The sequence below is a fragment of the Rattus norvegicus genome, chromosome 3 (assembly GCF_021556685.1).
Source record: "Rattus norvegicus strain SHRSP/BbbUtx chromosome 3, alternate assembly SHRSP_T2T, whole genome shotgun sequence".
Taxonomy (NCBI): domain Eukaryota; kingdom Metazoa; phylum Chordata; class Mammalia; order Rodentia; family Muridae; genus Rattus; species Rattus norvegicus.
Genome location: NC_141536.1, coordinates 10,778,710 through 10,792,451, shown reverse-complemented (window position 1 = coordinate 10,792,451; position 13,742 = coordinate 10,778,710). Strand labels below are relative to the sequence as shown.

At 52.9% G+C, this 13,742-nt stretch overlaps 2 protein-coding genes across 16 annotated transcripts in view; one reads left to right on the top strand and one right to left on the bottom strand.

The window, feature by feature from the left end:
- The first annotated feature begins 946 nt into the window (after positions 1 to 946).
- Positions 947 to 8,429, top strand: Cel (carboxyl ester lipase). The gene is given in 11 exon segments (NM_016997.2): positions 947 to 1,033; positions 3,034 to 3,184; positions 3,264 to 3,386; positions 3,626 to 3,823; positions 4,391 to 4,521; positions 4,673 to 4,780; positions 4,934 to 5,051; positions 6,225 to 6,411; positions 6,538 to 6,741; positions 7,319 to 7,516; positions 7,873 to 8,429. Coding segments are annotated over 11 exon segments (1,839 nt in total). The 5' UTR covers positions 947 to 967; the 3' UTR covers positions 8,228 to 8,429.
- A 3,474-nt stretch (positions 8,430 to 11,903) lies between these two features.
- Positions 11,904 to 13,742, bottom strand: part of Ralgds (ral guanine nucleotide dissociation stimulator) — a 40,273-nt gene continuing 38,434 nt past the window's right edge. For 8 of the 15 annotated variants that reach the window (XM_087651028.1, XM_087651031.1, XM_087651034.1 and 5 more), the window contains 1 exon segment: positions 11,915 to 12,874. In XM_087651028.1, coding sequence (XP_087507154.1) covers positions 12,699 to 12,874 — 176 coding nt within the window. In that variant the 3' untranslated portion in view covers positions 11,915 to 12,698. 15 annotated transcript variants of the gene reach the window in all.

The window sequence follows — 13,742 nt, the reverse complement described above, 5'->3', positions numbered from 1 at the left end:
TAGGGGAGGAGCTACTGGCCTGGGAAGACTGGCTATGCCTGACCAGCTGCTGTGCCTTCTGGGTCTATCATAAAAAGCCGTTCCAAGGCAGCTGGACACCTTAAAGGGAGCCTCTTAAGACTTGGTTTATGGGCTGGCACCAGGATAACCTTTTCCTGGTAGCTAAGGTACACATCCCTAGGATCATGGCCTTCTCTCTGATGACCTCTTACTGGCCTTTGCTTCCAGGCCCATTACTTTCCTCTCCCAACCTCCCTCCCTCCCTCGCTCATTCCGTGCCTCTCTTCCTTCTAGGCTTTCTTTCTGCCTGGGTGCGCTTGGTATTCCCAGGGAGCCCCACCCACCCCTAGTGAGCACAGACATGAAACATTACCCTTTCTCTGAAGGTGCCACCAAGCCCTGGTAAGTGAATCATGCCAGGTTTTCTCGGGGAGCTCCCATCTGTGCCACCATGTCCTCCCCCTGCCAGGATTCTGCCTCCTGCACCCAACTCAGCCTGCACTACTCCATACCTTAGTGCACTACTCTGTCTCTTGGGCTCTCTGAATTACCAAGCATCAGCCACACCAGTGCCCAGTAGCACCCAGCCACCTCTGGCTCAGGAGTCCTTCATGGATTCCCCACTAAGGTAAGGAGCATTCAATGTCTCAAGATGAAGCCCACCCATTTTCCTGAAGGTGACACTAACTGAACCCTGAGAGGACCATGCAGAGTACCCAGCACTCAGCCAGCCCTCCCCCCACCCTTCCCCTACACGCAGCATCCACGCCACCGGCCTCTGCTCCCAGGTGGGCAGTTACCCACACAGGTGCACTCCGGGTTCCCAGGGCCAGCCTGGCCTGGGAAAAATGGCCCATCCCACACCTGTGTGTCTGTGTATACATGCTATGCACACACATGACCTTGGTTCCAGCTCCATAAATACTGGAGAAGAGGCGAGAAGGCTGCCTAGAGGCAGACACTCACTATGGGGCGCCTGGAGGTTCTGTTTCTTGGCCTCACCTGCTGCTTGGCAGCTGCTTGTGCTGCAAAGGTAAGCAAGTCAGAGACTTCCAGGGGGACAACAACGGCTCTCTCTCTCATTCATTAAGATCTGAAAACTGGGACAGAGCCTGGAGGATGGGGACAGAGAGCACAGAAAGGGACTGAGTAAGAGGTCAGGGAACCCAATAGCACTCCGAGCTCTGGTCCTGCCCGAGATACCCCGTTTGTCTTGTTTACATGAAGTCCAGTGCATCATGCAAAACTGCACCGGAATCAGACTCCAGCAGTGTGTTTATATAAGGACGTCCCATGCACTGTTTGAAAATTATACTAAGAAGCCCACTATTGCTCTGTGGTTTCAGGTGTGTCTAAGTCTAGCAAACCTCTCCACAGACCCTGACTTTTCCTTTTTCAGAACCCCCCACCCCCCAACAGAGAAGCAGCTTGCCTGACATTACACAGCAACCACATCCTGTTCTTGAACAGGAATCTGAAATATCTGTTCCAAATCAGGGCCCTGGCTCCCAAGTAACTTCCATTTCCTGCTCCTCCTGAGAAGGGCCAAGACCTACCTGCTGTGTGCAAGCTCTCCTCCAAGAGGAGGCTGCAGCAGCTCTTCTGGGGTGCCTGTAATGCCTGCCCTTTAACCATCCTTCTCGGGGGTGTAAGGATGAGGACAAGTCACAGAAAGCTTCACAGGTGCAGGAAGATGGCATAGGTCTCTGCACAGGGACCCCAGCAATTCACACAGCTCTCCAGCTGTTAATTCTTCAGCCCTTGTCTTGCTCTCTTGGGCCCTGGAGACCATCCTCCCTCTCCTGGAGCCTGGAAGTTGGGGTTCTGGTCTGGGGCTCCTGCCATGGGAAGGAAGTTTTCTTTCTTGGAAGAGATTTTTTTAGGGTCTTTGAAGGACCTAAACTGTCCCCCTACTACTCCACTACCAGCATGCCCATCCTGCCACTGGCCCAAACTCAGGCACTTAAGTCTACCACTACCACACAGACACACTTCTGAGAGGTGACTCTCTCTCTCTCTCTCTCTCTCTCTCTCTCTCTCTCTCTCTCTCTCTCTCTCTCTCTCTGTGTGTGTGTGTGTGTCTGTCTGTCTGTCTGTCTGTCTTTCTCGAGTGCACACACACACACACACTCACACACCTAAGCTGGCTTTCTGACTCCTACCTGCTGTGTGCAAGGAACACACAGTAATCAGGAACCTTAGATGCCCCAATGCTCTGTGTAGTCCCCCTGGTTCCTCTCTTTCTCCAGTTTTCTTACCCAGTTAGGTCCATCAACATGGACTTAAGGGGCTGCTGGGATCCCAGCTTGGGCCACCTACTTCTCCCTACCTGAATGCTTGCACAGGGGAGAAGCAGGTGGTCGGTCACACCATCACTGCTGCCAAGTAAGCAGAACCTCCTGCATGTGCCCTGGACCGATGCAGGCAGGGTAGGAGGGGACATGCACTGCACAGAGGTTAGGCAGCCTCGTCAACAGAACTTCCGGTGGCAAAGCCTCTGCACGTCAGTTTGCAGGGCAGTGAGCAGATGAGAACCTGACTCCAGGCCTCTGGTTGAGGCTGGACACCAAGAAGCAATGCTGATTGGCCCTGTGAAGACTTGGACATGGGGCCACCAGCTCCATGCCCATCTAGCTAGGCAGATGGGAGAGGTGAGGGAAGCAGAGTGGGACCTCAGAAACCCGTGGCTATGTTAGAAACATCCTGGAAGCATTGAGCATCCACCACTGTCTGTAGATAAACAGGCCTTCCCTCTGACAGCCATCAAGCCTTAGGGGAAGGTGCTGTGGCCCATCTTACCTACCAGGAAACTGAGGCCCCAGGTTTTAGCCGAGATCTAGACCGGCACTCCAGTTGAGCAGACGTGTGCTGAAGTGGCCTCAGATAGCTAAGGAAGGATGTACCAGAGTCTGAGAGGAAAGGGAAACAGCCCCTCCAGCACTTGGCAGAGGATCTGCTGGCACCTTGAGCTCCCTCAGTCAGCCACTCAGGATTCAGGCTAGCCCATCTGACGCTGCCCTGTCTCACCTACAGTTGGGTGCTGTGTACACAGAAGGCGGTTTTGTGGAGGGCGTCAACAAGAAACTCAGTCTCTTGGGTGGTGACTCTGTTGACATCTTCAAGGGCATCCCCTTTGCTACCGCCAAGACCCTGGAGAATCCTCAGCGTCACCCTGGCTGGCAAGGTGGGTGCTGGGTGTTGGTACTGGGTGCTAGGCTGGCCCTGGCTGGTTCTCTTCACACCTTGCCCTTCTCTCACTGTAGGGACACTGAAGGCTACAGACTTCAAGAAACGATGTCTACAAGCCACCATCACCCAGGATGATACCTATGGGCAAGAAGACTGCCTCTATCTCAACATCTGGGTCCCTCAGGGCAGGAAGCAAGGTCTGGATCCTAGTTTCCCAGAGGATCCGCCCCACCCCCAACCCAGAGCTCCAACCCTGGTCTGGATTCAATTCAGTGCTGCCAAGCTGAACAGCCCTGAAATCAACACTGAGGGGAGGAGAGGGGGGCGCTCACTGCTGATCCTCACAGCCCAGGCTGAGCACCTGCTCCAATAGGGTTAGCCAGCTGGCTGGGGAGAGGGCCTGCTGGTGTCTTAAGTCCCCGTCTGCCCCTTTCAGTGTCTCATGACCTGCCTGTGATGGTCTGGATCTATGGAGGTGCCTTCCTCATGGGGTCTGGCCAGGGAGCCAATTTTCTCAAGAATTACCTGTATGATGGGGAAGAGATCGCCACTAGAGGCAATGTCATTGTGGTCACCTTCAACTACCGTGTCGGACCCTTGGGTTTCCTTAGCACCGGAGATGCTAACCTTCCAGGTATGTGGGAGCCTCTGACCATGAGAGCAAGAATAATAAATATGCAGGACCCTGTGAACTCTGACCCCAGCAGATGGATGCACTTCAGAAGCTTCCAACTTGACAGCTGTGGAAAGGTCCAGAACCTTCTACACAGAGTTGGGATACTGGAGCTAAACTGTGAGACGTAGGAGCCTGAGGCAGCTATCAGGAAATGAGAGGGGCCAGTCAGAATGACAGAGAGGCAAGTTGAGTCCCAGAGACCGATAGGAAAGCCAAAGTAGACACAGATGCCAAGGAAAGACAGATAGGAGGAAGAAACGTGTGCAGAATGGAGTCAGGCCAAGCCACTGGTGGTTGTACCTCCCATGCCTCCTACCCATCCCACCTTTCTGACCCCTCCACCCGTCCCACCCCCCCTCCCCTGGTATTCCCCTTTAAGCTCAGCCTCCTGGAGATCCACCATTTGCCCTCCTGGGCACTGGTTGCTTCCTGTTCACACTGACTCTGTGTAATGTGAACTCATCTCTAGGCTCCTTCAGCTGTAGTGGAGGGCCCTCCTGATGAAGGCTCTCCCCTTACCCTCAGGTAACTTTGGACTTCGAGATCAGCACATGGCTATTGCCTGGGTGAAGAGGAACATTGCAGCCTTTGGAGGAGACCCCGATAACATCACCATCTTTGGGGAATCTGCTGGAGCTGCCAGTGTCTCTCTGCAGGTCTGAGGCCCTCTGGTGTGGAGGGTCTGACCCCAAGGTTAAGAGGTTAAGGGAGGGAACCAATGGGGCCTAGGATAATGGTCAGAGCAGGGTGTAGCTGGGAGCCCTGGACCCAGGTACAGCCTGTTGATAGAACTTCTGGGTGTTGCAGACCCTCTCCCCATACAACAAGGGCCTCATCCGGCGAGCCATCAGTCAGAGTGGTGTGGCACTGAGCCCCTGGGCCATCCAGGAGAATCCACTTTTCTGGGCCAAAACGGTGAGCACACAGGGCAGGAGTAGGCAGCGTGGGGACCTGTTTCGTTTCCATGCCGCCCAGACCTCCATGCTGTCCCAGACCTTCTGTTTGCCCTTAGTCATTACAAGCCTCACCACCGGCCTTCTCTAACCTCCTGCCTCTGCCTTTCCCTAGATCGCTAAGAAGGTGGGATGCCCCACAGAGGATACCGCCAAGATGGCTGGGTGTCTGAAGATCACAGATCCCCGAGCCTTGACACTGGCCTACAGGTTGCCCTTGAAAAGCCAGGAGTGTGAGTGGCGCTCCTGGGCGGGAGGCATGTAGGGTGGAAGAGGAAGGCCCTTGTAAGACAAGGCTGAGCTCCTGGACAAGACAGAAAGGTGCCACACTGGGCCTGTCTCTACCCTCTAGCAGGCCCCAATGGTAAAGAAGTGTCTCCCGGTACTCCAGGGACTTTTAAGAAGCCATATATGGCCAGGCACACACCTGTAATCGCAGCAGAAAGGAGGCAGAAGCAGGCAGATCTCCGTGGGTTCAAAGCTGGTCTGTTCTACACAGTGAGAGGACAGCCAGAGCTACACAGTGGGACTATCTTTAAAAAAAAAAAAAAGATAGGAAGTTAGGGAGGGAGGGAGGGATAGAAGGAATGAGGAAAGGAGTCAAACATTAGGTCAAACAGCAGAAACCCATACGTAGTTTCCGGGAGATATGTGGACCCAGACCCAGAGCCACTATGCTGGATGGCTCTGAAGCTTCTTTGTAAATGTGGCAATCATTTGTAAATTTCCGAACACCTCCTGTGGCATTTGGTTCTTCCAGCTGAGGCATGAAGAACCAGCCTGCTGGCCTAGGACACGGGACTTGTCCTCTGCTTACCCTTCCGAAGCAAACCAGGCAGCCTGAGCATCCACACCTTCTGCCTTTCTTTTTTCTTTCCATGCCGTAGACCAAACCCAGAGCCTGTGCTCTGCCTCCGAGCACCTCGGCCACCCAAATGGGCTATTTTATTTGGAGAGCCACTGAAGAAAACCTGGCTGTGCTGGCCCCAAGGGAAGCCAGGGTGTCTGCAAGTCTAGAGGCCAGGCAGGCCACACACAGCGGCCAGCAGGCCACCGTATCCCTGGTGTAGGTTCAATAAGGAGAGAGCGAGCAGCTGGGGGTGCTCAAGCAGGAGGACAGACAGCCGTGGTCCTCAGAGCAGTGGACTCTCCATGTGGTCGTGAGACAAAGTCTGGGAATGCACCCGGAAGTGTGCCAGTGACATCTAGCAGGTTACACTAGGGACACTGCTCAGCATCCCACACGGAGGACAGTCACCCCTGTCACTAGCTGACTGTGGCCAAAGGTCCCTGGGGCTGGGGTTGAGGAACCTTGGTCTGGTAAGAAAAGAAAGAGGTCAAGTCTAGTACAAAAGGCCAAGAGGAGGAAGAGGCAGGCACTTGAAGGTGTTGGCTCTCCCACCCAGACCCCATTGTGCACTACCTGGCCTTCATCCCTGTCGTCGATGGTGACTTCATTCCTGATGATCCCATCAACCTGTACGACAACGCTGCTGACATTGACTACTTAGCGGGTATTAATGACATGGATGGCCACCTGTTTGCTACAGTTGACGTGCCCGCCATCGACAAGGCCAAGCAGGATGTCACAGAGTGAGCGGGGTGTGGTGGGGGGCAGGATAAGTGGGAGGGAGGTGGGTGCTGTGTTGGGGAGAGCAGGGGCAGACATGCTCCGGTCCACACCAGGGCAGTCCTCCATGTTTGATCATTCTCATGCAGGGAGGACTTCTACAGGCTAGTCAGTGGACACACTGTCGCCAAGGGGCTTAAAGGCACCCAAGCCACCTTTGACATCTACACTGAGTCCTGGGCCCAGGACCCGTCCCAGGAGAACATGAAGAAGACAGTGGTGGCCTTTGAGACTGACATACTCTTCCTGATCCCCACAGAGATGGCTCTGGCCCAGCACAGAGCCCATGCCAAGTAAGGTTCTGGGAAGGGGTTGGCTGCAGAGGCTCTTGAGAGGGCTGCCTAGGCTTCTTGGCTCACTAAACAATGAACATAGCTCTGGGCTTCCTATCAGTCAAGGTTAAAAGTATAATAGGAGTATATACTTTGTCTAATCATGTGAGAAATGTGAGTTTAGGTGGAAAATGAATGACCCTTGATCCTGGATTATGGGAAGAAGGAGGCTTCTGAATATTGTAGGGTGGAGACACGAACATTGAATGTGGGCTATGGTGTTTCTTTCCCTTACTATCAAGAACTTCAGTTCAGAGCTGGGGGTGGTGGCACATACTTTTAATCCCAGCACTCACAAGGCTGATCTCTGTGAGTTCAAGACCAGTCTGGTCTATATAGTAAGTTCGAGGCCGGCCAAGGCTACATAAAAAGACCCTGTCTTAAACAAACAAACAAACAAACAAACAAACAAACAAGCCCTAGTTTTTTGGTGAGTCTCACTGGTCCCCTCAGGCCCTGCTCTGTTCCTCCTGACTTCTCTCCAGGGCCCACCTCCCAAGGGAGGCCCCTACCACTCAGCTGCCTCTGCTTCCCACAGGAGTGCCAAGACCTACTCTTACCTGTTTTCCCACCCTTCACGAATGCCTATCTACCCAAAATGGATGGGGGCAGACCACGCTGATGACCTCCAGTACGTCTTTGGGAAGCCCTTTGCCACCCCACTGGGCTACCGGGCCCAAGACAGGACTGTCTCCAAGGCCATGATTGCCTACTGGACCAACTTTGCCAAGAGTGGGTAAGATGTGTGGTGGAGTCCAGGACCAAGGGCAGCAGGCTTGAGGGCTCCTCCATCGCTTTGGCCCTGTAGGTCTGTTCTCTCACTTGGGCAAACTTCTTATCCTCAAGCCTTAGTAGCTTGCACATGAGCAGAAGAGCTTCAGCCCCAGCCCCAGCCCCAGCCCCAGCCCCAGCCCCAGCCCCAGCCCCAGCCCCAGCCCCAGCCCCAGCCCCAGCCCCAGGGCCGAACACATGCTCTCCATGACAGCCTCGAGAGGTTGGCTAGGATGGCCAAGCTGTCTGTGCAGAGCTGTCTGGGAGCACAGGCCTCCAGTCTCGTTGCAGGCCCCTGCTCATTCTCTTCTTACTCTGCAGGGACCCCAACATGGGCAACTCACCCGTGCCCACACACTGGTACCCTTATACCACGGAGAATGGTAACTACCTGGACATCAATAAGAAAATAACCAGCACCTCCATGAAGGAGCACCTAAGGGAAAAGTTCCTCAAGTTCTGGGCTGTGACATTCGAGATGCTGCCCACTGTGGTTGGTGACCACACTCCCCCTGAGGATGACTCAGAGGCTGCCCCCGTCCCACCTACAGACGACTCCCAGGTTGTTCCTGTCCCACCTACAGATGACTCTCAGACAACACCGGTGCCCCCAACAGACAACTCTCAGGCTGGTGACTCTGTGGAGGCTCAGATGCCTGTCGCCATTGGCTTCTAAAGTCCTATAAACCGGGGCTAGAGATGGCTCAGGAGCTAAGAGCTCTTCTTCCACTGTTCTTCTGAAGGTCCTGTGTTCAATTCCCAGCACCCACATTGCTGCTTACAGCTGTCTGATTCCGTCTACTGGTGTGCAGATGTACACGCAGACAAAGCGCCTATATATAGAAAATTCATACATAAATAAAGTCTTATAAGCCTTGGTCCCAGGGTCCTCCTCTTATTAGCTCTCCGTCAAGAAAGCCTCAGCCATTACCATCTGGTATCTGATTTGCTCCTGAAACAGCCTGGAGGAAGGAGGGACACCCTGTGAATGGTGACAGGCACTTGGCCCATTCCCTCTGAGCCCAAGGCTGCACGAGTCAAAGGACTCTCTTTGGGGATGGGTCAGTAGCAGTGTAGTGGGGAGCGAGGGGTTTTGGTTCTTTTTTTCGGAGCTGGGGACTGAACCCAGGGCCTTGCGCTTCCTAGGCAAGCGCTCTACCACTGAGCTAAATCCCCAACCCCGTGAGGGGAGGCTCTTTCAGGCCATGAGCAACACCCTGGGATTCTGGAGGATCCCAGCTATGATGGGCATCCTGCAGCCCTGGCCAGCATGTGTGGCAGAGAGGCGGGGCCATCTGAGGCACAGGCAGCTATAGGAAGCTGGAACCTGCTTCATAGGCCACAGGATGTTAATGGGAAGAGGTACCCTATGGCCTTAAGCACTGCACTCTGGCTTTCCCAAGCATGGTGCAGCAGGAGACGGACCCCTAAGGTTATCTGAGGGTCTTGGCCAGTGTCCCACATGTCTGCAGGTAATCCTCCTCCTTAGACTTTTACAAAGGACTTTGAAGTTTACTTGTCCCTAAACTGTGACCAAATTCTCCACCGGTGTGGGACGGCTTTCTCTTGGTCAGGAAACCATCCTCTCAAGAGGCTTTTGTCTGGAACCCAGGTCTTACAGTATTGCCCACACTGGTCTCAAACGCTGGGCTCAAGGGCTCCTCTGCCAACAGCTTTCTGAGAAGCTGGGCCTAGGAACTATAGCTTAGAATAATTATGTACATTAAACGAGATAATTATGTTTCAAGCCAGAGTTTTGCCCTCTATCTCACTCAGGTTAGCTTCCAACTCATGATCTTCCTGCCTCTGCCCCCACATGCTGCCATCTCAGGGATGCGACGTTGTGTTCAGCCTGCATGTGTCAAATTCTTAAAATCGTGCTAAACAGGTCAGCACAGCGGCTGAGTGGGTGAAGGTGCCTTGTGGAAGCCTGACATTTAGAGTTCCAGCCCCAGAATCCACACAAAGGTGGAAAGAGAGAACTCGCTCCATCAAGTTGTCCTCTGACCTCCACACAGGTACACTCCCCAGTGAGAAATGCTCATTAGCAAGGTGTGACAGCACACGTGTCTCAGGCTAATTGGACCATTTTCAGAAGAATTACACATGTGTCACTGTTGTAAAAACATAAAAAATAAAAAGGGTATCTTTTATCCCCACTAGATCCGGCACCACAGTGCCTCAAGATATCTGCTGGATATCTTTTTTTTTTTTTTTTTTTTTTTTGGTTCATTTTTTCGGAGCTGGGGACCGAACCCAGGGCCTTGCGCTTCCTAGGCAAGCGCTCTACCACTGAGCTAAATCCCCAACCCCATCTGCTGGATATCTTAAACCTCAGTCAGCAAAGCCTCTCACCCGCTTTGCTCCATCCCATATCACACTGCCGAAGGCCTTTCTCTGAGCCTGGCAGCAATCTCTCCTCCTCTCTAGTTCCCAAGGCAGGTTTCCATGCCAGAACCACACATCCCAATTCCATGGTGGCCCAGTGTCTCTAGTCGCCACACACTCCTTACACTTAAATTGCTACATGAAAGAACACACAACACAATAACCTCTGATCCAATTGATAAGATATAATTGCCCACCTAGACACACAAAGCCCTGCACACATCCATCCCTTAAGAACATTCATAACAACCTGTACAGGTACAGGGTGGATTCTTAACACCAGCCTCCATATTCTCTCTTGGCGGCTTCTCCTAGTCTCCTCCTCTCTTCCGTTCCTTTCTCCTCTTCCTTAAAACTTTCTCCCGCCCATCTTTTCTTCTCGTCCAACGACAGGCCTCATTCTATCTTGTACCTGCCTCACCGTGACATCATCCCACATGTCATCAATGCCACTACCTGCTTCTAAAACCCAGATAGGCGCTGGACCCTCTGAACAGCAAGCTTCCACCTCCCTTCCCTAGCCCCTTGTGACCTGCTGTTCGGCATCGTTTCAGATGCTTGTGTAGGGTGATGGGGGAAGCACTCGAGACCTGTCCACAGTCTCCAGCCCTGCTCCTGGCTGAGCACACCCCTAGTCTCTGGCTGGTGTCTGAGGATGCTGAGTACTCCTTTTGACTGATGCATAGGTGACAACGATGCTCTTGCTTCCAAATCGGAGCGACTCAGGTCCTCTACTTTTCTTTGCTGATCTAACTAAAGGCTTGTTAGTTTTGTTCATCTTTCCAAAGAACAGATGGTTCTCTATTCCAGTCCTCTCTGGCATGTATTTTCCCCATTTTCGTGCATGTGGTGTGTGCATTTGAATAGGTGTGGTGCATTCATACAGAGGCCAAAGGTTGATGTCAGCAACCTTCCTAGATTTTCTTCTGTGGTCCGGGGAATCGAACCCAGGGCCCTTCCCCATGAATACAGGACATGTCTCCGGCACCCAGATCCTGCTTGTTTTTAAAGATTGATTTATTTTTATGTGGACGAGGTTTTATTTACATGTGTTCATGTGCCACGTGTGTACCTGGAGGCCAGAACAGGGCACCAGATTTTCTAGAAGATACATGTGGTGGTGAGCCGCCATGTGGAATCCAATTCTGTCCTCTGCAAGACCAACGCACAAGAGCTCCTTCCAGACCCTCTTTCTAAAAATTATAAACATGTATTAACTCGTTTAAGAACACGCGCACACATGTTCTGACTGTTCACCACCATGCTGGTCCTAGGAAGCAGACTTGGGTTGTCGGGCTTAGTAATGAGGGCTTTCACCTGCTGAGTGTCTTACTGGCTTATGACCTGCCATTCCCTTCCCTTTAAAGTTCTATTAAGTTCGTTCTATCTATCATCTATCTATCTATCTATCTATCTATCTATCTATCTATCTATCTATCTATCACCTATCATTTACCCATCCATCCGTCTGTCTGTCTATCTATCTATCTCCTATTATCTACCCATCCATCCATCCATCCGTCCGTCCATCTATCTTCTATCTGTCTATCTATCTAATGTGCACGAGTGTTGGCTGCATGTGTTCCAGTGCCTGAAGAGTCAGATCCCCTGGAGCTGGGATTACAGGTGGTTGTGAGCTGTCGAATGCGGGTGCTGGGAACCAAACCCAGGTCCTCCCCAAGAACAGAAGCCTGCCTCTGGGCTCTGTCCTCCACACACGTCCCTGCCCCCTCCCCATATGTGTGTGGTCTTAGCTGTAGAGCCATCTCTCCGGCCCCATCTCACTCCCCAATCTCCCATCTCTATAGAAACCATTGTCTGACGCCAGCCGTTCAGGAGCCACTGGGGATTTAGCTCAGCGGTAGAGCACTTGCCTAGCAAGCGCAAGGCCCTGGGTTCGGTCCCCAGCTCCGAAAAAAAAGAAAAGAAAAGAAAACAAAACAAAACAAGAACAACAAAGCCAGTGACCAGGCCATAGTAGAAACGGGATTTTAATATAATATTCAAGTCTAGCATTTTCTATTTACAACAAATAAATATTGCCCCACCCCAATCAGTAAACTTTTTACGTTTTATACAAATATCCAGTCGTCTTCCCCCTCCCCACAAACCTCCCATTGCATGTAGTCTTGTACACCCGGGACGCAGCGGTGGTGAATGGCACTTTCAGTGGTATGGGGTTCAATGCCAACCAGGCGGTCCATGAGAGGGCTTCTCTCTCTGATCCATGGGAGGGCTTGGGCTCGTGGTGGGCGAGACTCCCTCACTCTGTAGGCCCTGAAGGTGGAATCTTTGGTGCAGCCTAAGAAAGGCTAGGACCTCCATGAAGGTCCCAGGCCAGTGCCTATGGGCACAAGGAGAGAACGCAGTTGGCAGCCCCGCTGGGTGTGTGGGTGTCCTGGAGCATCTGGGAGCATGGGTGGCAGTGATCTGCACTTGGGGAGGTGACAGGAAAGTGTGGTGGACATTGTCCAGGGCAGGCGAGGCTCCATGCCCAGCTGGCAGCACCCCTTGGCAAAGTCAGCTAGTCCTCTGGTTGCAGAGAGCAGAAGGCACCTAAGGCGGTGAGCGGTCCCCGGAGGCCAGGTCAGCCTGTCAGTGGCAGGTGTCAATCCCGGCAGCAGGACAGGTTCGGGGTGAAAGTGGAGTCTGGGAGTAGCCTGGGCTGGCAGGAGGGCAGAGGTACCTGTGTGGCCTGGGCCACTCTAGTCTGTAAGTGCTTAGTCCCCAGCCAGCCAGCCAGCCCCTGGGAGACGTCCTTAGAAGATGCCTCTGGCAATCCTGAGTCCCTTCTGCTTCATTCGAGGGAGAGTGGAGCTGGCTCCATGCTTGACTTTAGCCCCCTTAGTGAAGGCCCGCTTCTTTAGGATGAAGTCATAGTTGGCGGCAGAGTTCATGGCATAGAACACATTGGCGTTCTCTGGAATTTTCAGCTCTGGTGGGAAAGGGACAGGGAGGGGTGCTTATGTGGCTGGGATGCCCCCACCACTGGAGAGCCTCCTCCCAGCAAGTCCTGAGGGTCCTCCAATCCAGCTCCAACAAGGACCTCTCCTGTGACTCCATTAGAGACTGATGACAGCCTAAGGAAGTCTCCCCACACCACCCTGTGGCTGTCGCTGCTGACTGGGACTTCCAGCCAGAGCAGGCTTCCTGGAATCCACACTGCCTTCCTTGGTGCTCCACTGCTACTCAGAAAGGCTTCAAGGGCCAGCAGAGGGCAGAACCTTCCTCTGGGTTCCATTCCCACTAGTCACCTCTGGCATAGAATCTGTCCATCCTTGCCAAGCTGGACTTGCTGCTCCTGCCGACCCTGTGTCTGACTAGCTCCTTAGCCTCTAAGGCCTGCTTTCTGGAAGGTGGCGGGGTGGGTGGTCTCCTCACCCTGAGCATATAACTGAAACAGTGTAAGAAGCTGAGAGAAGGTTTACACTATAACATCTAGATGTCCTGGGAGTTACTGCAGATGGGCAAATAGTGGGGGTGTTCAGCTTACATCAGCAGTGTCTGCAGCGACAACATGCGTGGGTGGCCTCTGTGGTGATGTCTCTCTCTAGCATTAACCTGCTGGGCATAGGCACAGAGCCCCTGAAATTCTCCAAGATCCTTGAGAATGGCCTGGTTCTTTGATTTATCTTTTTAATTACGGACATGCCTCTATGGAGGTCCACAGGAGGTTGTCAGCCAGCTGGTGTGTGCTGGGATCTTCTGCAAGAACATTACACACTGATGGCATTATAAGTGGTTGCAAGTCACCATGTGGGTGCTTAGGAACTGAACTCAGGTCCTCTGGAAGAGCAGCAAGT